The 25,613-nt window shown below is 40.3% G+C and overlaps 2 protein-coding genes across 3 annotated transcripts; both read left to right on the top strand.

The window, feature by feature from the left end:
* Nucleotides 1-324: 324 nt before the first annotated feature.
* LOC310939276 (ATP-citrate synthase-like) lies at nt 325-19,931 on the top strand. 2 transcript variants are annotated; one of them, XM_083903983.1, is made up of 30 exons: nt 325-429; nt 3,101-3,282; nt 3,381-3,503; nt 4,018-4,080; nt 4,378-4,568; nt 5,204-5,283; nt 5,777-5,907; nt 6,816-6,934; nt 7,134-7,270; nt 7,610-7,671; nt 8,320-8,437; nt 8,660-8,814; nt 9,053-9,146; nt 9,387-9,443; nt 10,135-10,161; nt 12,177-12,318; nt 12,714-12,882; nt 12,966-13,070; nt 13,678-13,874; nt 14,013-14,094; nt 14,704-14,814; nt 14,905-15,032; nt 15,123-15,216; nt 15,549-15,703; nt 15,830-15,980; nt 16,140-16,283; nt 16,460-16,573; nt 17,308-17,390; nt 17,881-17,957; nt 18,038-19,931. In XM_083903983.1, the coding sequence occupies exons 2-30, from the start codon at nt 3,124-3,126 to the stop codon at nt 18,130-18,132; spliced, it is 3,363 nt and encodes a 1,120-aa protein (XP_083760109.1). In that variant the 5' UTR covers nt 325-429; nt 3,101-3,123; the 3' UTR covers nt 18,133-19,931. The 2 variants fall into 2 exon arrangements, with proteins under 2 accessions (XP_083760109.1, XP_083760110.1); XM_083903984.1 differs by lacking the exon at nt 10,135-10,161.
* Nucleotides 19,932-21,387: 1,456 nt separating this feature from the next.
* klhl11 (kelch-like family member 11) lies at nt 21,388-25,196 on the top strand (the record flags this gene model as incomplete). Its single annotated transcript, XM_083903420.1, has 2 exons — nt 21,388-21,980; nt 23,612-25,196. 2 exons carry the CDS (start codon nt 21,388-21,390, stop codon nt 25,194-25,196), a joined length of 2,178 nt encoding a protein of 725 aa, XP_083759546.1.
* Between the last annotated feature and the right edge of the window lie 417 nt (nt 25,197-25,613).

The raw sequence follows: 25,613 nt of genomic DNA, 5'->3' as shown, positions 1-25,613 counted from the left end.
CTAAATTTAAGGCAAATGTATATAGCTTCCAACACTCTCATTTGTGTTTCAGCATTTTCTTTCTTTTTTTATTATTATTATTATTATTATTATTATTATATAAAAAGGCAGAACCAATATGAATTTAAAAATTAATAAAACTATACTTTTTTGTGTAGTTGAAGTTTATTACCACATTGATGCTTCCTTCTGTGAGGCCTCTCATTCGTAGGTTATGGGCGTTACTAACATGTCACACGTGACCTTTTCGCACCAATCACGAAGCTTTTAGTGACGTGTACTCGATGGTCAGATCATGGTGCGACGGGGTGACGGCTGGCAGAAGAAGCAGACTCCGGGTTAGTGAAGAAGACGTGACTCTGCTTCTGTGTCGTTTGTCACCAGGACACCTCTCCAGTCTTTCGACAAGGCGTTACGTTCATTGATAAGGTAAATGTTTCTGTTGAGGTACTTTATCACACGACGTCATGTTTTTAACTGTATACCAGTTAGCTAGGCTCCGGCGGTTAGCTTGTCAGTTAGTGAGAGGAGTCCAGGTCAGCGAACATGAGATGCTGCGAGGTTTCACAGCTAAAGCTGAACACAGTATCATCTTGTTAGAGACAAAGATGTTGTATATGTATCCTCCATTTTATCATGCTTAGAGTGTGGCCTTTTAAAAAGGCTTTACGTTAAAAAATGCAGTGATGTAGTTGTAGAGTTTTTGTTAATATCAAGCTAACTCATTAACCTGACATTTATTAGCATCTCCTGCCTCACCGCGTGTCTCATTCTGTAGGTTTTGCTCACTGTTCCCGTGTAGGAAGTTGTGATTCACAGCTGGCTACTAGCACAGTTGAATGTGTCGTAAAGCTGGTCTTCAGGAGTGGGTGTGGTAGTTGCCACAAGGGGGTTCATTCATTTTATTACTGACGCAGACGATCATGGTCGAACTGAAGCCTCTAGTTCTTGCTGCTGCCCCCTCTACATTTCCCCACTAGGTAGATCCAAACATTGGACTTGACACCGTGGATTATGGCAGGAGAAACAATGGGACATCTGCTTAAAGACGTTTTTGGTGAAATAAAAAACATTTTTGTGTTCCGGGAGCTGTAATAGACCCACAATGAGATACCATTGTTTTTTACAGATGTAGATAAGATACGATTCATGTTATCAAGTCCTGCTGCTTATCACTGTTTGGTTTATGGTGGAGAAAGTGCGATTCGTGCATCTCAGCATCTCTTTAAATTGGCACTGAACCAAGAAAAGCATGCCCCATGGACATACCTTTGCAAATAGCTTAGGTGTTGCAAACTGCAGAGCAAAGAGATTAAGGTGGCACGTATACTTATGAATGCCAGCTCCTGTAAAGTTAAAAAAAGAGGAAAGGAAACCTTTACATGGTTATGTTCCTGTCAGCTGAGGTGACATTGGCAGTGATGGGTTGGCTGAGCAGGTCGAACAACATTGTGTGATCACTGTGATGTCTGAAACGGGAATGTCAGGACCATTGATGCAGCGTGTCACATTTGTGTTGGCTCATCACCTCCTTTACGTCTGATAACTTTCATCGACATGTTGAATGTCATAGCATTTTTCACTCTTGTTTTTTTTACGAGTTATTTTTTTCAGAGGCCCTGTCTTTAGTATGTGCTTTGCTCCTCAAAACAGAACTTAATTCCTATCATTATGAAAAAGAAGAAAATGTGTACCGTGGAACTAAATATGACTAATATGACCAAACATGATAATAATAATGTAATGATAATAATGTTTTCCATATAGTGTTGAGCACTTCTGGCACACAATCTAATAGTATTATTATTATTCACTAGATGAATGATGGCATGTCTTAATTATAATGTTATTATTTTAATAATCGATTCATTGATGTTTGTTATAGATGGATATTATATATTTTCAGCTTCTTATATGTGAATATTTTCTGGTTTCTTTGCTCCATATAACAAAGAAATGATTGAAACTGAATAATTTCTGGCTCGTAGACAAAACGAGACATTTGAGAACATCATTTCCAGGGCAGGTTCTGACAAGTACCTTCATCTCAAGCTCAAATAGTGGTTGGCTGTTGATTTACCACTTAATCCTCCACTGATGTGGCATATGTGACGTGATCAGTTTTCAGTTGTAAACATGAGTCCGGCAAACACGCACACACAGAGAAGCGCTGTGTGTTTGTTACGCTCACACAGAGCTTCTGTGTGTGCACACAAACCGATCGCAGACAAGAACTAGCTGATCTGTTTTGTTTTATTATTTGAGTAAAAATGGGTTTTGTTTTCTCCTCTCCAACACTTTTTTCACCCCATGTGTGAAATCGCGGACATGTTCTAGTGATAACAATGTCTAGCGTCTTTACTCTTTTCAGAGTAACTTTTCATTGAAACTAGTTGGTAACATTGTGAAACAATCTCCAAATTTAAGACAATGAATGACAATCCTCAATCCATAATTTCCATCATCGATAATGGTGTTACTTATACTTACTTGTTTGGTTTGTAAAATATTGAAAGATGTCAATCAGACCAAACCTGGAATTGACGATGTTCTCGAATGCCTTGTTTTGACCACAGCCTTTGCCTTTTCAGTCAAAATAATTCAGTTTTAATGAATTGTTTGTTGTATGGAGCAAAGAAACCATAAACATTCAAATTGAAGAGTAAAAATGAGCTTGTTTCAATTATTGAAAAAAACACCGATTCATCTATCATCAAAATAGTTGACGTATAATTAGTAATTGATTACTAACCAAATAATCATTATTTGCAGCCCTAATCAAGATCATTGTGAATCTTGGATTTTTAGGTTTGGATAGATCATCTTTAGATGTTTAATATGCACATTTCCCCTTGGCTAACAAAGGTATCACTAGCATTTAAATACAGTCTATGTGGGTGTTTGCAAATGCTTTTATAGTTTATCTCATTTCGGCACTTTGTAGGAAGAGATTTGTCACTGTTAAAATCTTAAACCACATATTTGTTGCTGGCAAGTCATCAGTAAGCGTGATACGGCTACTGTGCTTAAGGGTAGTTGGCCTTTATTTGTCTAACTGGAGTTGCATTGGTCTCTTTTCCTCTCTCTCTCTTTCCAAAAGGTACTGTGCTAGCGAATGCTGAAATGTCAGCGAAAGCCATCTCAGAGCAGACGGGAAAAGAATTCTTATACAAGTACATCTGCACCTCGGCCGCTGTTCAGAACCGCTTCTCCTATGCCCGAGTCACCACTGAGACTGACTGGAACCGCCTCACTCAGGAGCACCCATGGCTGCTTACAGAGGTAAGACTGCTGTACCACTTCAAAACTAACATCATATCATAGAAAATGGCTTTTGTGTGCTTTATGGTTTATCTGTCTTCCACTTGCTCTCCTTGTAGCGGCTGGTGGTGAAACCAGATCAGCTGATCAAGCGGCGTGGGAAGCTCGGGCTTGTGGGCATCGACCTGGACCTGCAGGGAGTCAAGGAGTGGCTAAAAGACCGCTTCATGAAAGAGACCACTGTAAGCCGACTATAATCTTTCTGCTTTACTAAACTCTATACCTTATTATTTAAGAGTGAGGTCCTTTCCCCTGACAATCGATAATCCTCTTCTTGTCAAGTGCTGCAGATTTTTGATGAGCACCATGTCAACTTTTGTTAGCAGTGGTGGTGGTATTAGTAGTCGTGGCTCAGTGCACTGTATGTTGTGGCCACATGCTTATGTTTAGATCTGCCAGGTCAGAGGTGATGTGGATGGTGGAGGGGGGCGATCTATTCTGGTCAAACATTATGTAAAAATATGCTCTTTTCAGGCAAGTAGAACTACATGAGAAAAGAAAACTTGCTTTTCTACTCATAGTTGTTGCTTTTTTTTTTTATATATTTATTTTGTCATTAAGATAATATTGTTACTGTCCTTGACACCAAATTTATATTCTGTTCACATATGTACGGAGTTATTTTCCACTCAAATGTATAACTAGGTTAATGTTGCATGCTTGAGATATGTGACATCGAGTGTTTGTCTTGAATAGGTGGGGAAGGCAAAGGGTGTGCTGAAGAATTTCCTCATTGAGCCATTTGTTCCACACACACAGGTAATGTATCCCATTTTTTCCAATGGCCTTTTCCTCCATATAACCCACAGCAACGAAGAAAACAAACTCTCGGTCCATTCAGCAGGGCAATAAAACCACTCATTGAGAATTTGTTTAGGGTGGTGAATGTCTTGATTTCATGTTGTTAAGAAAACCCAAATGCTAACCTAGAGTCTACAACTTATCAACCCATAAATCAGTGATAACTCGCTCTGCTGTTTGCAAATGAAATATATGGAAACATCTTAGTGAGTATTTTTTTTCTTCTTCTTTTTTTGCCTATACTGGCTACTGCAGGAGGAAGAGTTCTATGTGTGCATTTACGCCACACGTGAGGGCGATTATGTTCTTTTCCACCATGAGGGAGGAGTGGAGGTGGGTGATGTGGACGCCAAGGCCCTGAGGCTGATGGTTGCAGTGAATGAAAAGCTGACTGAGGACCAGGTCAAAGAGCATCTCCTCACAAATGTTTCCGAAGATAAGAAAGGGTATGGCTGCAGACTTGAGTATCTGCCGATACAGATATCGGTCCATTGCAGTAATTTTAGAAAAACTATGAACACGTTTGTGCTAGCCAACTCAAACTCCTTCAAAGGCACGATTCTCCAACTGCGTAACACATTTTCTTCTCTCATAAAGCAGAAATAAACAGCCCACAACATGACTCAGCTAAAATGCTATTGCTGATTTTTATTTACAGTCATGTGCATCGTGAAACATGCAATATATGTTGTTTTTTTGTTTCAGTTTATACAATGATCTTTCTTGTCTTCAGAGTCTCATTTTATGTCATGACACAAAGTTCTTGTTCCACCAACAACTGTCATGAGGAAACTGTTCATGGTAGACGTTGCTAGTTGAATAGGTCATTTTTTTTTTGTATCTATTGCTGTTGTGTGGCCTTGCATTTCTTTCCCTCCCTTTTCTAAACACCATCCCAGTGTGCCGAGAACATAATGTTCTCTCTTTTATACGGTCTGATGTAACTATGTGGGACTAGTTTGACCTTGGAGGGAAAGTGCACCACTGTGAACTTGATCTTTTACAGTTTTGCGATAACATTTCAATTTCATTTTAGGATTTGACTTAATCTTCACTTTTTTTCTTGTCTTTCTCCCTAAAGAGTCCTGTCTAATTTTATCGTGGGCCTCTTCAACTTGTATGAAGACCTCTACTTCACCTACCTCGAGATCAACCCTATTGGTAATTTTTTTATAACTCTAAAGAGTCGCATGTCTTTACAGTGAAATATATTGATCCAATATTAAGTTTTGAAATAATTTACTTTTTGGAATGGCAACTTGTTAGAATTGGTAATTTTTGCGCACGCACCAATTAGTGATAGTGAATGTGACCTTTGCATTTAACCTACCTTGCATTTATCACTATTACACACCAGTACGGAATGCATACAAGCCGGGCTCAGGAGCAGTGGGCATCTACGCACAGGGAGCAATGTTAGATTGGTTGCTTTGGTAGGGGGCATCCCAGCTCTTGGCCCGTCCTGGGATTGAACCAGTGGCCTTCTGGAATACAAGCTCTATTTCTTTCCTCTTGGCCATGATCAAGAGCATCACTTGGCCAATTACTCAAGACAATCAGATTTTAATTTGTCAAGTCTCAATGATCTTAATGAGCACATTAATGTTACACGTTCTTAGAAAACAAATGTTGTTTTATTTCTTCTATCCACTAGTTGTTACTGAAGGTGGAGTGTATGTACTTGACATGGCTGCTAAGATTGATGCCACAGCAGATTACATCTGCAAGGCTAAATGGGGCGATGTGGAGTTTCCACCACCTTTTGGTAGAGAGGCGTATCCAGAGGTGAGATCTGAACCACACTACATTCTGGTTTATTGTATTAATACAAATTGTCTTATGATGTTCTCATTTGCAGTTTATTCATAGACTATACATGGTTACATTTTGAGGCCTTTGCACAGCAGACGCTTTTCATATATATATATATATATATATATATATATATATATATATATATATATATATATATATATATATATATATATATATATATTTATTTATTTTTTAAATCTGTAATCATTCAAAGCATCAGTGACGGAATTTTACTGAACACTATTGCTTCTTGAATTTTTTCATCCTCAAGGTTTTTATTTTCTATAGTTTAATCACTGACAGGTACACATTTAACCAATCAGAGTTTTTGCTTTACAAACAAATCGGACCTTCCTCAAATCGTCACACTGTCTGACAGACATCCTAAAGTCAATTCAGAATTAGTGAAGTGACCAAGTTTAGACTCCTGATCAAGAAAGCCTAATTCTCTGTTACAGTGTTGGCTGTCATTATTTTTTTTATGTAAATGACTAAGCACCAGCTTATCATCGCTAGATGCCGACTCAACCCATTTCCTCCTGCAATTTTTCTTGCTTTTCTGATTTGTAATTTACAAAATTCACCTTGAAATGATTCAATTTTGTGCCCTCGATTTGCAAAGGCCTGTAGACGTCACAGATTAATTTTGTTTAAAGACTGCATGCATCTCAAGTAATTTAAATGTCCTATGCCTTACTTGGAATGCAAGGCACGGATGCAATACTGATAATCATCTACAAAACCAACACATAAATGCATTTATACATGACGTTGTGCATCATTCACCAGACTCTATATGGTTCCCTCTTATGGTATCCATGGTAGCAAACTGGTTCCCCCTTTTGGGAGTAATAAAGTTAATCACATTTGTCTTATAGGAGGCATACATTGCAGATCTGGACGCAAAGAGTGGTGCCAGTCTGAAATTGACATTGCTAAACCCTCGTGGCCGAATCTGGACCATGGTGGCTGGAGGAGGGGCTTCAGTTGTCTACAGGTAGGTTTCTTGGTTGGTTTCTGTTTGATTCAGCAAACAGGAACCAACCCCTTGCGTTGCTTCAGGACTGAAACCTGGTTTGCCTTCAATACATGATATTTTTATATTTGGTTAAGAGCACTGACAAATAAGCAAATATTCAGTCCTCACACTGCATTCAGGAAACGATACTTGACTGTCTATGTTCCGTCTTGCTCAGTGACACCATCTGTGACCTGGGAGGAGTGGATGAGCTGGCAAACTATGGAGAATATTCCGGTGCTCCCAGTGAGCAGCAGACGTACGACTACGCAAAAACCATCCTATCTCTCATGACACGTGAAAAACACCCTGAAGGTGAGTGCAGCCACATCACTTCAGTGCATACTTCTCCCCCCCAGTCCAAAAAAAAGCAGGCCAAAGGTTAAATGCAGGAAAGAGGAATTTACCTTCAGTCTTAACTGCTTTGAAAGACTTGGACTTGGTTTTTGTTTCTTAAAGGTTTTTTTTTTTTTTTTTTTTTTTTACAAACCAATTTTCTTTAAATGTGGCATGTTATGTTTTCCCTTCATTGAGTCTCAAGGTTAATATTCACAATGCATATGTTGCCAGCAATAAATAGACTTCACGGCTGTCACTTTAACTGGCTGTTACTGGGTGTCGCATTTCATCACCCCCTCTTTCTTCATCCTGCAGGGAAGGTGCTGATCATCGGAGGAAGTATTGCCAACTTCACCAACGTAGCAGCCACGTTCAAGGTGAAACACATTCATGTGTAAATAATCGACACTGTCGATGTTATCACATTAGTTTCCAAAGCTAAGAAAGAAGACGGTGTCTGTATTACTAACATGTCAGTAGAGGCCACACCTCTGCTAATCGAATTGTCAAATTAGGTTAATTATAACCACACTGGCTTACCTTATGTCATTGAGCAACAATTGAATGAATGTAGTTTATTTTTCGAGTCTGCAGTAGAGCTGAAACGATTAATCGATTAATCGATTATTAATCGATTACTAAATTAATCGCCAACTATTTTAATAATCGATAATCGGTTTGAAGCTTTTTTCATGATTAAAACAAGATTTTTGATTGTTTTAGCTTCTTAAATGTGAATATTTTCTTGGTTTCTTTGCTCCACATAACATAGAAATCATTCAAATTGAATCATTTTGGTTTGTGGACAAAAAAGACAAGACATTCGAGAACATCGTCTTTTCCAGCTTTGACAAACGCTGATCAACGTTTTTTTAACATTTTCTGACATTTTATGGACCAAACGATTCATCGATTAATCGAGAAAATAATGGACAGATTAATTGATTACGAAAAAATAATCATTAGTTGCAGCTCTAGTCTGCAGTGTTTTCCACATAGCTGACCTCCCTGTGTACCCCCCTCAGGGCATTGTCAGGGCCATCAAAGACTACCAGGGTCCTCTGAAGGAACACGAGGTCACCATCTTTGTACGACGTGGTGGACCGAACTACCAGGAGGGCCTGAGGGTGATGGGGGAAGTAGGTGAGTGAGATGAAGCAGATGAGTATAAAGAAAAAAGCAACTCCAATTTTAATATTTCAATTCGTCCAGTGGAAATAGTTGTGCGTTCAGCAATTTATTTTATTTAGTGTACTTGATTAATTTATGTTGTTCAAGGTGCACACAAGAGGTGCATGCTTGTGCATGTTTTCAGTTGAAACCTCTCGTGGTTTTATAGAAGAGTTTAACTGTTTTCCTCTGCAGGTAAGACCACGGGTATTCCTATCCACGTGTTTGGTACTGAAACCCATATGACGGCCATTGTCGGAATGGCAATGGGCCACCGTCCAATCCCTAACCAGCCTCCAATGGACGCACATACGGCCAACTTCCTCCTCAATGCCAGCACTACTGCAAAGGTTTGTGTGTGTTTTTTTCCATCAACTTCCATTAACTTGGATTTTATCTCAAATGCATCCTCTGTGAAAAAAGTATTTTTACACTTAGTAAGTGTTTCCCATCAGTGATTTGCTTGTGACCACCACCATTGTCAATATTGGCCACATCTTCTGTTGTTTTCCTATTTGTTCAAAATAGTAAAATTAAATGTCATTGTTATTTAATAACCTGGTGGAAAACATTACTTATCTGCACCAGACTCCTGCTTCCACAAGGACAGCTTCCTTCTCTGAACCCAGGTCACCCAGTGATGCCACTCCAGCGAAAAAGTGTAAAGCAGGTCTTCCAGCAGGTAACCAACACTGATATCCTTACAGCTCCCTTTATCTTGTCAACAACACTTCACATACTCATACACTTTTGCCTTTTAATATTTCTCACCCTCACTACCTTTTATTTCTCCCTCCCTCAATGCTGTCACTGCTGCATTTTCTTTTTACTTCTCCCTCCTCCGTTACTTCCTCTCCTTTTTCTTTTAATCTGCTGCACAAACTGTCCTCACGCTCGCCTTTTTCATGCTTTTTTTTCTAAGACACTCTTCATACTATATTGTGGCCTCTGAAGAATTTGGTCACAGCAGATTGGAAAGGTAAGTGATAGGTTTGCCCTGCACAGTGTTCAGCTGCCCCCACACTCTGCATTGTTTTGCTTGTTTTTTTCTCCCTTTTTACCTCTCACATTCTTAATCTTCACAGAATGGCGTGTGCTTGTGTGTTACACTTACATGTACAGCTGTGTGATGTGACCAAATTCTTGTATGCATACAGGTTGTTTCATATTCGGACACATCACCGTTCTTGCCTTTTCTTTACCATGTAAATTAAGGACATGTATTTGCAGATGTGAGGTGGCAGCAGCAGCTGTTATCTCAATCTTCTTGATTCTTTCTGTGTGATGTAGTGCCTCTTGCAATGTCAGGTTTTTATTTGTATATCTCTCAGCTATTTATTTGGCTCTCGAGGTGGTGAAAAGATGAATACACACCCCGGCTCAAAAAAAGATGCTAGAATATAGCTTTATTAAGGTACACATTGAAATGAGACTTTGACAGTTGCTCATCTATACCTCTTGCTGTTTGTACGGCAGCAAATCAAAATGCTCTTTAGATGCTCAGCTTTGCATGTTCCTTCCTCTGCCAGACTTTTTGTTTCAGAGAAGAGCAGAACGTAGTTGCCACAATGCATTGAAGTGTGTTCAATGAAAACGATAAGGTTCAAATGAACTCCTTTTGTGCTCATTTTGTCATATTTTGTGTTTCCATCCCATGGGGGTCACAAAAGCACAAGCTTCTTCAGCCTGCAGTGGAGGTATGGAAGGGTGTGAAAACCTGTCCTCCTGCCCTCTCGGTCCTCTCTCCACTTCCCTCTGCCTTCCCATTGTCGTCCGCTCTGTGAGATGTTTTGGCAGTCTGTCTTTTTCACACATTTACGGTGGCAAAGGGGGTGCTGTACTTAAGGGGGGCTGCTTCATATTGTAGGACTTAAATGGGTTTAATCAAACTCAGTACGTTTACATCAGATTAGAAATAAAGAAAAACAAATAATTGTGTTGATCTGACTAAAACAAGACTTTAAAACACTCAAAACCAGACTATAAACATACCCAGATAATGTAATTGGAAGTCAAGTTACTCCTGCATGTCTTCAGTTAGACCAGAGTCAGACTCGAGCAGGACTGGGTGCTCTTTGCATTTGCCACAGTTCTCACCCTGGCTTTAAACCTGGACATATTGGAGGAAGCCACCATCATACAGAAGAATAAGACAACAGCCACAAAAAATAATTGTGAAATTTACTCTAGTACATTTTCTTTGAGTGAGGAGGAGACTGATTGAAAGACTTTAAGTTCATGGATGGTAGGAAGACTCAAGATGCTAACAACTAGCTTCCAGCTAAACCAGAAACGACCTAATACTAACTAACTAAAGATGGCATGTCTTCACCCTGGCTTCCAGAGGCGGACTCGCTGCAGGACAGTAGTCCAATTGTAGCTCCAGTCATAGCTTGACTTAATTGTGCATGGAAACGTACTGACTGATGCTTTAAGTTTTCTTAATTAAGTTTGATTAACTTGGGAAATGCTTTAAAATCTTACCAGGGCAATGTTTTCCTAACAACATTAAAATGAACATGGAAGCATACTTAAAGACAAAACGATGAGTTTTTCACGGTTTGTACAAGTTGATTATTTCAAATCACAGTGTGTGGTTTCACTAGCTTTGTCCTGAAACATGACACTTCCCTCAGGTTAAGGTTCACTCTGTTAAGGTGACAGCAGTGAATGACTGAAGACAAATTATTGTTGAAAACATGGTTAAGAATTTAACGACAACATGCTTCAAGCCACGTCCTGACGGTCTGCATTCAAAATAGACCAATAGAATTTACAAGAGATTGAACAGAAATAGTTTTACTATGCCTGAGCTCAGTGGACAATAAATCCAATTGTAATCCTTCACACAATGAGTTCATATTACTACCAGGTATCTGCAGTATTGGCCCTGAAGAATTTGAAATGTATGACTTCAGTATCAAGTCGACAGCTGTGTCACAGTCAGTGTTATGTCTTCCAGATAGATTTACATGGTGTTCCAGATGGATAATGTCCTTCAGGTATTTTCTTTCTAACTTACAGAAGAAAAGCTTTGCACAGTTTATTCCTAAAGAATTGAAGTAAATCTATTATTTATTAAAAAAAAAAAAATTGCTGTTATTAATATTATTATTAGTCTTCCCTGATTAAATGATGTAAAACACTGAGTGCATAGGCTTTGTGCCAGACTGAGAGTTGTTTTCCGCATGCAAGAATGCAAGGTTTGTCTTCTAACATAAGTGTGGCTCCTTAATACAAATTTAAATATCAACATTATGAGGCTCCAAAAGAAGGATTTTATTTTTTAACAGTGTGACCTTGAGGGGGTGGATAAAATAATGCTCCAAGTCACTTGATTTAAAAAAAAAAAAACTTTCTATCTATTCTAATTTGTTTGTTTGCTAATTAGCAGCGCATGTTTGTTAACATAAAAAGTTGCATGACGCAACATTTCCACTCCAATTATATTGCCCATATCAAATAAACTGATGCTATTTTAAACGGGGATTACGCTGGATATAGCAGTGTTTTGTCTTTAAACTTAAAGGGTTATTTTCTCTACCTCCTGTCTCTCATCATAAAAAGCTTGTTCTGTACTCTGCTTGTTACCATCCCCATGCCTGGTGTTTTTCCTGAGCCAGACCTCCTCCTCTTGATAGTGAATTTGATTTTTTCCCTGTTCACCTCTGACTTTAATATCTATGTCTGTCTCTCTGCCTTCTTCTTTCAGCCAAAGCCACTACACTCTTCAGAAAAAACACTAAGTCCATTGTGTGGGGGATGCAGACGCGTGCCGTGCAAGGCATGCTGGACTTTGACTACGTGTGCTCCCGGGACGAACCTTCTGTGGCAGCTATGGTCTATCCCTTTACGTAGGTTCCCCAAAGCTCCAGCTCTGATGTGGGACATTTAAAAGGGTTGATACTCAATGGTGTTTCTATTGAAAACCGTTTCTATTAATTCAGTGTATGGTTTGACATGTTGTAAAATTTCCACAAACGAAACTATGAAATGTGCCAACCTGATTATCTTTTCACAGATTTGGGTTGAAGTTGGTTCAACTTTGATATTTTAAGTATAAAACGAGTCCTAAAGATCTCACGTCGTGGAAATAATTTACTGTTGAACAATAAATATGCAGTTGATTGAATTGGTTACATGTGGGGAAATCTGAAAGAATATTGATTTATAGGTAATTAAAATGTTTTTGTGAAGTTCTCCTGAAATTAAACTTGCCTGTATTGATATTTGTTCCTGTTTTGTCCAGTGGAGATCACAAGCAGAAGTTCTATTGGGGCCACAAAGAAATCCTGCTGCCAGTCTATAAGAGCATGGCTGATGCCACAAAGAAGCACCCGGAGCTGGACGTCATGATCAGTTTTGCGTCGTTGCGCTCAGCCTTCGACAGCACAGTGGAGGCCATGCAGTACCCACAGGTAGAAGGTCATTCTGTGTATTTACTCTATAGAACATGTAAGTCAGATGGAGCTTAATTTCTTGAATTAAATTGTGCTTCCAGATTCACACCATCGCGATCATAGCTGAGGGCATCCCAGAAGCACAGACGAGGAAGTTGATCAAGATGGCGGATGAGAAAGGTGTCACAATCATTGGTCCTGCTACGGTATGCAGCTGAATCACACATACACAGACCGACAATAACAGTACTCATTCATGTACTACCATAGACTGTGAATGTAGTCGTCGTTGGCAGGGCTCTAGAGTGCAACCAGTTTGGCCCCATATGTGACCAAAAATCTTTGAAGTGCAACCGATTTATTATTCTTTTTTCGTTTTCACATACTTTACATACTATAATGTGTGGTGACAGAATCAGCTATTTGTGACGTTTTTTAAAAACACAACGAATCATTACTTTCATTCATCTTGCTTTATATTCACCATATACCTCTAGGGAACAGTTAGGATTCCTGTTGATCTAATCAGGCTTTTAATGTGTGTGCTTGTTTGCGTGTACACACACTGTATGAGCGTAGTACAGGGCAGTTGAAGACAAACGTTGACCTACACCGTATTCTTGTTTTCTTGTTTACAGTCATTTACATATGTATGCATATATATGGGAAATGACAGAAAGGCAACCCTGAAAATTGTGGCGCGTTGAGTCTCTAGACCTGATTGTGTCCTGTGCGTAAATATATAGATATTTTTAAGACAAGTACAATCACAAGTTCCTAATGAATTTGATACCCATTATCTGTGTGTCACAGGTCGGTGGCATCAAGCCAGGCTGTTTTAAAATTGGCAACACAGGTGGTATGCTGGACAACATCCTGGCCTCCAAACTGTACCGTCCAGGCAGCGTGGCCTATGTGTCACGCTCTGGGGGCATGTCCAACGAGCTGAACAACATCATCTCCCGCACCACAGACGGCGTCTATGAAGGTGTTGCCATTGGAGGAGACAGGTATAAGAGGATTTTTTTCACATTTTAGTTTTGTTGAAACTTGTTTAAAATCTTTCGAATGTATCTTTGTTCTCAGAAATATTTTATTTATTGAAGAACTTTCTCATGGGAGTACTACTAATTTTATTCTTTGCGCAGATACCCAGGCTCGACCTTCATGGATCACGTTCTTCGTTACCAGGACACTCCAGGCATTCAGATGATAGTGGTGCTGGGGGAGGTGAGATGTTCACATTTTCACCATCATGCTTTTATACAGGGGTGTCCAAACTTTTTGTGTTTAATGTGAAGATTCCCTGGGTCCAGTTATCGATTCAGACATTATTTTTAACTTCCAAATTCTCAAATGCACTGTTCTATAACAATTTTATTCCCATTGTCAGTCGTGACTTCAACAGGAGTGAACAAAGAAATAAATAAATAAATAATGCTGCCTTTCATTCACATCTGGAGTCCGACAACATAACATAACAAAGTAATATATATAGGTACATAACACCAACGGTTTAATAACTGGTAGGAGGGTTAATACAATAAATGCACTCTTTTGTAACAATTTTGCTGTTGGTGAATGCATATATCCATCTGTCAAGGCCATGATGCAACCTCTGACCTCGTAACTCTTAGCACCATGTCGTGAGCTTGTCTGGGCCAATTTTCTGTCCCAGTCCATCCCTGCCCATAAATAAAAAACATTATTAAACCGAAGTTGCAGACTGTATAAAATCTGGCCGTACTTTAATGTAATAAACTTGGTGGATTTATGTGTAGTTAATTAAAATGATGTTTTGGTAAAAGCTGTTTCTCTTCTTTTAATCTGACCATCTAGATTGGAGGCACAGAGGAGTACAAGATCTGCCAAGGCATCCAAGAGGGCAGGATAACCAAGCCTGTAGTGTGCTGGTGCATTGGAACCTGTGCCACCATGTTTGCTTCAGAGGTTTGTTATGAAGAGAAAAATGCTTTGAACTCAAAATCCCTGAATCCTTACCTTACAATATTATACAGAGTGTGACTCTGTCATCTTCAGGTTCAGTTTGGCCATGCAGGGGCCTGCGCCAACCAGGCTTCAGAAACAGCAATGGCCAAGAACCAGGCTCTGAGGGACGCTGGGGCTTTTGTTCCCAAGAGCTTCGATGAGCTGGGAGATGTCATCAGGTTAAATGATTATCACTTCATCATGTTTATCGCTGATCTGTTTTCAGAACGTTGCACTCACAAGACATTTGCATATACATTTTGAAACAGCACTGTTTATGATGAGCTGGTGGCCAATGGTACCATCGTTCCTGCCGAGGAGGTTCCTCCTCCAACAGTGCCTATGGATTACTCTTGGGCAAGGGTGAGAATATTCAGGATCCATTCTCATTTATTTTTTCAAAGATTGTTTGAATGTATACCCATATATCTATGAAGTGTATAGATAAAGATATGTATGTATGTGAGGGAGTATAGTATTTTGGCCAAAATACAGAAATGTTTATAATGAGGAGTCCTTCAGTTTAAATGTTGGTATTTTTTAAGCTAAACATTCTATAGTAAAAATATAAACTTGTTGGTGCCATCTTGTGGACAAAACATGTAATGACACCACTGTTTCTTTGTGTCACACCACGATGTGTCCACTTACCAGTGTTTAACTCCATCTCTTTGTTACTGTTGGATTTCCTCCAGGAGTTGGGACTGATCCGTAAACCAGCATCGTTCATGACCAGCATCTGTGACGAACGAGGCCAGGAGCTCATCTATGCTGGCATGTCCATCACCGAAGTCTTTAAAGAGGAGATGGGTATTGGAGGAGTGCTGGGTTTGCTCTGGTTCCAGCGCAGGTGAGTCTGTTGGTGAGAGATACCGCTGTGGATCTCTCACTACTGTGAGGATAAATTGTTGCTCATGTATCTTATTATAAACGTATTACTTCCTGTTAATACTAATATAGTGGTTCTTTTCTTTAGGTTGCCACGGTACGCCTGCCAGTTCATTGAAATGTGTCTGATGGTGACGGCAGACCACGGGCCCGCTGTCTCTGGTGCACACAACACCATTGTCTGTGCTCGTGCAGGCAAAGACCTGGTTTCAAGCCTCACCTCTGGCCTGCTCACTATCGTTAGTAATAATGACTCGCACACAAGCACAATAAAGCTCTCTGCATCAGAGAAAATAGAATTGATAAAAACACAAAAATCCAAAATAAGACCACATTTAAATCAGAAGAAAGTGTTAAAGTTTTTTTGTACTGAAACATGATGTCTTCATAAATTGCAGGGTGACCGTTTTGGAGGTGCTCTGGATGCAGCTGCAAAGCAGTTCAGTAAGGCCTTCGACAGTGGCATGCTGCCCATGGAATTTGTCAACAAGATGAAGAAGGACGGGAAGCTGATCATGGGCATCGGCCACAGGGTCAAATCGGTATGCAGCACGTCGCTTCTCTCATTCCCCACAAGTTACATGATCCTGTGGCCTTTTTAAAATGAAAGCAAATAGTTGATAAGATTATCTCTTGTGAGTCACTGAGTTAACTGATCTTATTCACTAAAACAACTTCCAGCACCTGTGTAAACAGGACATTTTGTCTATGTTTTCAGATCAACAACCCAGACATGCGGGTACAGATCCTGAAGGACTTTGTGAAGCAGCATTTCCCTTCCAGCCAGCTACTGGACTACGCCCTTGATGTCGAGAAAATCACCACCTCTAAGGTATTTATCAGATTTAGCCTGTGTGTTACTTTTAATTGTCATTTTTATTTTTGACTCTCAGAAATTGTTCTGTGTGTCTTTAATTTGCCCCTGGGGACAAATTCGTGCCCCTGGGTTCTTTCACAGTATGGAATTTAATTTGAGTAATTTCCAGGTCTGGATAAGAATGGAAAAAGGGAAAAGAGTATGGAAAAATGTTTGTGTTGTTTCACTCACACCTTCTAAAATAAAATATGTTAATATATACAAATAAAAACAAGTTACTAACGCAAACCTAGCCTACCTGTAGATGATATGAAACTTATCAAGCAGGCTGTAGAATGTTGTCGGGTTACCATGGTTACCATTCGCCGTGCGACTGCGATTCTCATTTATTTATTTTCCACACTTGTCGTCAAGCCAGCCACCTATTGTCGGCAGCGACAGTGTCATGGGTTGATGGGTCGAAGTTTTCCAAGGGCTAGCTTCATGAAGGATGAGTGAATGATTTTAAAACCATTTATTTACATATTAAGGATCTAACAATTGGTATTCAGATGTTTAATATTGACTGAAAAGATTGGAAAATTGAGTCTGGAAAAGTATGGAATTTTGAAATGGGAAATGTTTAGGAGCAGGAAATAAAGTTTTATGAATTTATTGAATCCCCAAACCCCAATTCAAACTGACATCTTTGATGAATGTGCAGAATCTTTTCTCCTTATTGACAATGTTTTGCTGAAATGTATTTTCAGAAACCCAACCTAATCCTCAATGTAGACGGTTTTATTGGTGTTGCCTTTGTGGACCTGCTCAGAACGTGTGGCGGCTTCACACGGTAAGAATGTCGGCTTTGAGGAGATGCATATTAATCATCTGTCCATATAATAGAGTGGTCACAAAAATCAAAAAATAACTACACCAATACGCTTTATTTTGTTACTTACTTAAGCTTTTCATTCGATATTAAAATGAAAAAGGGGAGTCAACTCTTCCTGTAGATTCATAATTTTTAATAGATCATGATGCAGATAACACAGCAATGCATAACAATCTCATTTAACAGTGCTACATTTAGCCTTTATTCACACAGGAAGTAGCAATATGATTCAAATCTTTATTTAGATTTCTTATTTATTTTTATAATTTATTTAGTAACTGCCTTTTTATTGAATTGTTCATTTATCATAAAGCATTTCTGAGACATATTTTAGATTAGTAGTTACTGTGTTATTGATGTGCATGATATGTTGTTTTGCTCTGTTCACTGTTGGCAAACTGACCAGTATTGGGGTTTTTTTCTCACATGAATGTTGAACTGATTCCAGAGATGAGGCTGACGAGTTTGTGGAGATCGGTGCACTAAATGGCATCTTTGTTCTCGGCCGGAGTATGGGCTTCATTGGTGAGTCAAATTCAGTGTGACACCAACTATGTGCAATATTTAGTTAAGTTGTCTAAATTGTGTCCATCTTGCATCAATAGGTCATTACCTGGACCAGAAGAGGCTGAAGCAGGGACTGTACCGTCACCCCTGGGACGACATCTCCTATGTGCTTCCTGAACACATGTCCATGTAAAAACCCCACGTCACAGACTGGGACACCCGTTTCACTCGACATACATTTACTCTCTGGTTATGACAATGGCTGTCCCTTGAAAAACAAAAGGGCAGGATGACTCTGGAAGGTAGAAGTATCATCTGGTTTAGGGATCTGGGTAAAGTTTTTTCGATCTAGTTTTTACGGAGACAAAGGGGAAGTATATTTTTAGATTCAGTTTTTGACAAATAATTTAAAAAGTCTGAGATGGTGCAAAATTCAGAACTGAGCGTTAGCATGTCAGACCACAACAAATATACTATCGCGATTGTGCACACATACGCGCATGTGTCGGCCATGTTGTCAGGAAAACAGACACCTAAAACGTGTGATCTGTAAAGGAGAAGAGCTCTCTGGGGGCATTTTGACCAACTTTCTGTCTCTACTGAGCAGCTCTTCTAGTGCTGTTTAAGTGTAACATACAGACTCCAAATTGTGTAAACAACATCCCGATGTGAGTTTTAGATAACTTGGAACTTTGAGCATATCATTAATATGATGGCAATGTTAAAGCTAAGCTCATTTTGTGAACATGGTAATTAGTTCCGTTGACTGCAACATATTTATACGGTTCAGCAATTCTGAGGCTTGATGAGAACTCCTGACATCAGTACTAATGATATTTGTTTCCTGACATCGCGTGAGGCCAAATGCTGCAAATTGCACCTTTTTATTGAAAAAAAATAAAAGAATGAAGGCTTCTGTTACATAGTTGGCTTAAAGCACATTTAAAATCTGACTCCTGATTTTTATAGGGTCTGATGAAAATGCAGGAGCAGCTGCTGCTGGGAAATGTTTTCAAGTTCACCAATACACTCGTATTGTCTTTTTTTTTTGTTCCGTTTGCAAACGGTAGTTCTGATTTATTTGAACTTGCATCTGCCTGTTCCGGTCCACAACATACTGTGCTTAGGTATACGTTCTGTCTGAGTCTTGCACCTTAGTTTCAACACTAGTAAATGTAGAGCTGCTGTGGGTTTTCTAATTTCTTTCCGACTTTCACTCCAATTAAGAAAGATTTGAATAATAATAAACCAAATTGGTAGATATAACAGGGCGTATCTAGATCTAACATTTTGAGAATGAGGCATTAACGGGATTAAGCAAAGACGCATTCTTAAAGCCTCATTTCCCTTAAGCAGTACAGTGCAATTTGTGATGATAACCCTGTTCAGGTTGGCATTTCCACTACAGGTTAACGTTGTACAGACTGCAGTGTGTTTAGCTCCACCCCTAAGGAGCTGGACCACTGTGCTTGGTACCCCAACATAAGTGTGCCAAACACTGGGATGGTACTGATCACTTCTCTTGGTACTCCTCTTGGTACTCCTCTTAATGTTTGACAGTGGAAACACAAATAATTGAGCAACATTGTGGAAACTGGGATTAATCAGTAACATTCGCGTTCCTGACTTTCTGTCTAAAACCCCTGTTTTAGTAATTGAAATTTAACTACTGCAAGTTTGATGCAGTTTATTTTACACTAAACTCAAATTAATGTACCTGTGCTGCTGTTCAGAATAACTCTTTGGAAATAGGAGAATGTCGAAGCAGGAGTAGAAGGACAAAGGAAACGCTTCATGAATGAGCCCTATGAGTCTTGGAGGCATCTTTAGTGAGGGACCATGAAAGCACTTAACTTAATTCTGGGATGTTATTGTTCTTGTAAAATGGGAGAGATGTTGATTCTGAAAAATAATTGTTCACTTGACACCAACTCAAAATGCTTTGTAACTACCCACTCTGGAGCCTGTTGTGTTTGGTCCTTGTTTTGCCGTTTTTATTTAACTGTGAAATAAATGCTTTGTTTTTGTACTATGCTGTCATATAGTATTATAATAATGATAAGAAGAAGAAGAATAAAGGGCGTATTGTTTTACTTTTCAGGTTAGCTGGTGTCCGTTAATTCTAGTGGACAGTGAGCTGGAGGAGAGTAGGACAATGATTTTGATGACTCTCCTTAAATAATTGACGATATTTATTCCTCCTGGAGGTAAAAATTTAATCAAAGAGTAAAAAAATGCTAAGGTGAAAGCTAAACGGTGTTTTTACTTGCATAAGGTATGAAAAGCCAGGTGTTTTTTTTCTCTAGTTGTATTTGGTTGTTTTCTTTGTTCACTCATTTGTTCTATACATGATCTCCAACTATGGACTATCTGAGTGCAACACTAAAAATAGAATCAATAAAATGCTTAGGGTATTGACATACAAAAACTTCATAAACCGATCTTATTCACCAAAACAACTTCCAACACACATGTAAACACAATGTTTAGTTTTAAAATCATAAATCATATTGCATTTTAATACATGTACTGCTATTTTCTGTAATATAGGAAATGTGTTTTCACAGTCTTGCATGTGTATTGCCTCACACCAGCTTTTAACAAAATACAATCCTTTAGGTGAAGGAAACCAGTCAAAAGTGTGGACACGCCTTTATTATTTTCTACATTATGGCAAATGCTGCGGACATTCAAAAAATGGAATTATGTAGTAAACAAAAAAAAATACAGTTTTAGATTGTATATGTCTTCATTGTCAAGAGTTAATTTCTGAATCGTCTTGCCTTCTTTATGTTTTAGAGATTATAAAGGACTGCCTTATCTTATCAGTTGTGTCAAACAGAGGTAGAGTTGTGTACAGTAAATAACGCTGTAGTCGACTACTGTTCCAATCCATATCATGGCAAGAACTACCTAACTTCCTATGATGGAATTGTTTTTTTGTGACAAATCTAATAGGAGAGAAAATCAAAGAGACACCTCATTATCATGAGTTCACTGATATCCAGGGTCAGGAATCACAACCTGGCAACCCAAAGGAACTGATCAACTATCTGTCAACAATAATAATAATAATATATCATCATTAAAGGCATTGCCAGTTTATTTAATTCGTATTGCCGTGGCAGTGCAGTCTGACCAGTGTAGTTATGACACAGTTAATAACAAACACTGATGTGTTACTGAAAACTCTGATTTGCGCAATAATCAACTAGCACACACGCTTGCGCTAAAACGACGCATCCTTTTAACTAAGTTACATTTAGTGGATTTTGGGGGCATTGTGTCGTTAACCAAACCAAAGTATTTAAATAACACCTTTAGACTCCTTGTTATCTGCGTCAGACCTGTGAACCTCAGATCCTCCTCCTGACACTCCATGACATACGGAAGTGAGAGCTCCAGGTTTTTTTTGTTGCTCACTCGGGACTGAAAACGCGTCGCATGCATGTCAGTGTTTGACTGTCTGTTTACGTGTGTGTTGTATGCTTATGAGTTTCTCCCGCAGATAACTCAGAGCTTCAGTTTGCCTCTGAGACCAGCGTCCACCGCCTCCTGCGTCATGGCAGCGGCAGCGGAGGACCCGGAGGCGTGCGGCCGAAGCGGCAGCAGCGGCGCCGGCGGAGGGGGAGCAGCAGCAGCAGCGCAGGGAGTAACAGGTGATGGAGACCCAGAGGAGGCCGAGGAGTTCACCTGCTCGGCCTACTGTTCAGAGCTCTCCCGGCGGCAGAACGAGCAGAGGAAGGCGGGGTTGTTCTGCGACGTGACGCTGGTGTTCTGCTCCGGAGGGGTTTCCTGCGCGGAGAGGGTCCAAACGCTGTCCGCACACCGCACGGTTTTGTCCGCGGCGTCGCACTATTTCACGCTGCTGCTGGGCGGACACTTTACCGAGTCTCAGTCGGCGCGCGTGGAGCTGAAAGGGTGGACCTGTGAGGACGGACTGGACCCAGAGACCGTGAGGAGCGTCGTTCAGTTCATGTACACGGGAGAAATCACGGTCACCACTGCTAATGTGCACCAAGTGCTGGAACTGGCCGACAGGTGACTTGAAAACAAACTCGCATCAACATACATACATTCAGTCTGGAGCAGAATAGGAACGTGTCACTTCCTTAGATATGAGAGGTCTTTGTTTGTAGATAAACCACACCTTTGTCTGGATCCACATTAGATCAGCAGGTGTGATCTGAGTGCACCTGTGGAACCTGTGACTCACCGTGACCCTTACATGGCGGACATTATGTCAGGTTACAGGAGGAAAAGTACAGTGGAATGAAGTAATACTTACTGGCTGAGTCCCATTTAGCTTACTTAATCTGAGGGCACATGGTAGCTTATTGTCACATTCTGCTGACTTATTAAACTGAACCAAACGGAACAAAGCCATCATACTCAATAATAACAACACATGTGCATGTCAAATTGTCTATTGTGAAAGAGGCTGATGGTTTCCTATCAATGGTCTACTTTATTTTACAGAAATAATAGTCGACAAAGTGTATTAGAGAAATGAAAACATCATCATTATTTGACACTAAAAGCCTTTTATAAACCAACGGTGATGAAAGACCACACTCTACAGAGTCATGTTGTGTTAACCTTCATCTGTTGGTGATGGTTTTTCTGTTTTGCATCGGTTTGTGCCTGTGTTTGTTTTGCTCGGTGATTATTTTTGCATCTGTGGTTGATTTGCATCTCTTGCTGCCATTCTGAGTGTTTTTGTGGCTCTTTCCCCTCCTCTTTCATCTCTGTTACGTTTCATTTCATTTAGTTTGAAGGTCTCTCTGTGGTCATTTTGCATTTTGTCTTTGTCGTTTTGGGGTCACTGTGCATGGGTGTAGTACAGCTATTCAGTAATCCACCAATGCGGTTAATCTAGGGCTATATATAGTTTTTGTATATTTAAAATGCATTAAAATAGAGAACTTTGAGTTGATATTAACTTAAAAATGTTATAGTAGGAGTGAGATAGTAGGAGTGATTCTGCTTGGAGTATGTGAAACTTTAGTGCCCCATACATGATGTTTGTTTACAATACACAGCCATGTTGGGCCCACTTTCAGTTTTGCTTACAGTGTAAACAATGCACTGGAAGAACAACTCTATTGTGTTGCTGGACATTTTTTGGGTGTTGTGTGTCTTACACTTGTGCTTTTTTACCATTACATAGACTGTTTTGACATCATGTAATTATTAATAATGCTATTATTATTATTATTATTCCTGCTGCACCTAACTTGAATAAGATGTCATGATAAATTTCATGTTGACTATATTCCATTTAGCTGCTTCAGTTAAATGACCATGTTGTCCTGGGACACTTATGTCATTAGCAATTACACATGCTTTTCCTCCCATGACAAGTCTTAGACGGTGACATTTAATTACATGAGTAATATAAATTAAAGGGTATTTTAAGTAGTAGTTTGAGATGATTCATGTTCATGAAAGTCCAAGAAAGTACAAGCAGACACTTAGAGAAGGTTATAAACAATCAAGGTAGGGAATTCATGTGCTATACATGTGTTATTCCATGTCCTTTGTTATTGTTTCATTGTTATTTATGCATCCATTCAAGTCCAATGAAATTGCAGGAATTGTTGGTTCGTCCAATCCATCCCTTTCATACATTTGGGGTAACCATGATAACTTTGGCTTTTTCTCACTTCTAGGTTCCTCTTGGTGCAGCTGAAGAACTTCTGTGGAGTCTTTCTGATGAAGAAGCTGAGCTTGTCCAACTGTGTAGCCGTCCACAGCCTTGCTCACATGTACACCCTGGACCAGCTGGCCCTGGGAGCCGCCAAGACCATTAGAATGAACTTCCACAAAGTGATCCACAATGACGAATTTTACACGCTGCCATTTCACCTGCTGCGAGACTGGCTGTCAGACTCAGAAATCACAGTGGAGTCTGAACAGGAGTTGTTCGAGGCCATCGTGGGATGGGTGCGCCAAAACACAGAGGAGCGAGAGAAGCACTTTGAAGAGCTGTTTAGGCTTTTAAGGCTCTCCCAGATAGCTCCAACTGTCCTGACATGGGTGGTGAGAAAGGAGCCTTTAGTGGAAAATAATGCCTCTTGTCAGAAGCTGGTCTCTGACACACTTGAGGCTCACGCTCTTCACTTGGAGGGCCTCAAGTCTGCTGATTTGGAGCTCTGTGCTTCCTACATGGCGGCGAACCAGCCGCGTTTTGGCCAAATCATGGATGTAATCATGGTGGTCGGTGGTGTTTCAGAAGGTGGGGAGTACGTGAGTGAGTGTGTCGGCTACTTTGTCGCTGAGGACCGTTGGGTCAACCTGCCACACATTCACAATCACCTCGATGGACACGCCATCGCTGTCACGGACGACCATGTTTATGTGGCAGGCTCCATGGAGCCAGGCTTTGCGAAGATCATGGAGCGCTACAACCCAAACCTCAACAGCTGGGAACAGGTCTGCAGCCTCAGCTCTCGCAAGCACTCCTTCGGCTTCACATGTGTCAAAGACATATTGTACAGCATTGGTGGTCATGGAAACTTCAGTCCGGGCTTTAGAGATATTACAGTGTATGAGCCTGAGCAGGACAAGTGGCACAGTCTTGAGCCGGCGCCAAAGATACTTCGAGATGTAAAAACAGTAAATGTGGAGGATCGCTACGTGTATGTAATGGCCAGGACGCCTGTGGACATGGACCATGAGGATGGACTGAGCACCGTGACCACTTGCTATGATACAGAAAGTCTCAAGTGGCAGGAAGTGGACTCCTTGCCGCTCATCGACAACTACTGTATTTTTCAAATGGCTGTCGCCTCTACTAACTTCTACCACACTGCGTCCTGCTGCCCCAAGAACTACAAGGTAACAGAAAAGGCCGCTCAGCAGAAAACGAGCAGAAACATTTCCGACGATATCCTCGACAGCCTCCCTCCAGAGGTGCTTGGTATGGAGGGTGCTGCCATTTGCTACCTGGATGAAGACGTGTTTATCATTGGCGGCTGGAGGAACAGCAACAACATGGACAAGCAGTACCGCAAGGAGGTCTACCGTTACTGTGCGAAGAAGAAGCGCTGGATGCTGCTGCCACCGTTACCCCAGCCTCGCTGTCGAGCAGCAGCCTGCCATATTCGCATCCCGTACCAGTATCTTCGCGGCTGCCAGCATTACCCCATGCCCCTGAACCTGGCTCGTCAGCGGGACCGCATGCAGCAGATGCAGCAGCTCCATCGACGCACCCTTACTCTGCGGAGACAGCTACAGTCTCAGATTGAATGTTGAATCGGATGCTGTGCTTGCTCTGTGTGGTCTTGCCTTGTCTAGCACTTGACCTGCTTGTTGTAATTATGCCTACATAATTATCTGCGTCATGCTGTTTGCCTTTACTGGGGTGAGGCCTTCACTTTCCTGTCAGGGATGTTTCAACAGGTTAGGCAAAGAAGGCAGTTGCTCCAGGCTGAGCGGTGCCTCCCAAGGATGTTAGGATCATAATTTCAGAGCAGAACAGAATGAGCCACAAAATGTAATTTTGCTTCAGGGAGTCCAAACAAACAAAAAAGAAAACAGTGAAGGCAAGAGGATGAGAATAAGGAAGAAAACAGCTGTACCAAATATTTAATTTGCCACTGCAGCAGAAAAATGTGTTGGATATCAATTTAAGGCATACAACAGTGCGTTTGTCAGTTGGCAGGTAAAGAT

This window comes from Microchirus variegatus (genome assembly GCF_963457635.1).
Source record: "Microchirus variegatus genome assembly, chromosome: 17".
NCBI lineage: Eukaryota > Metazoa > Chordata > Actinopteri > Pleuronectiformes > Soleidae > Microchirus > Microchirus variegatus.
Note: the sequence above shows the minus strand (reverse complement) of the source record. Positions and strands in the feature narration are given on the sequence as shown.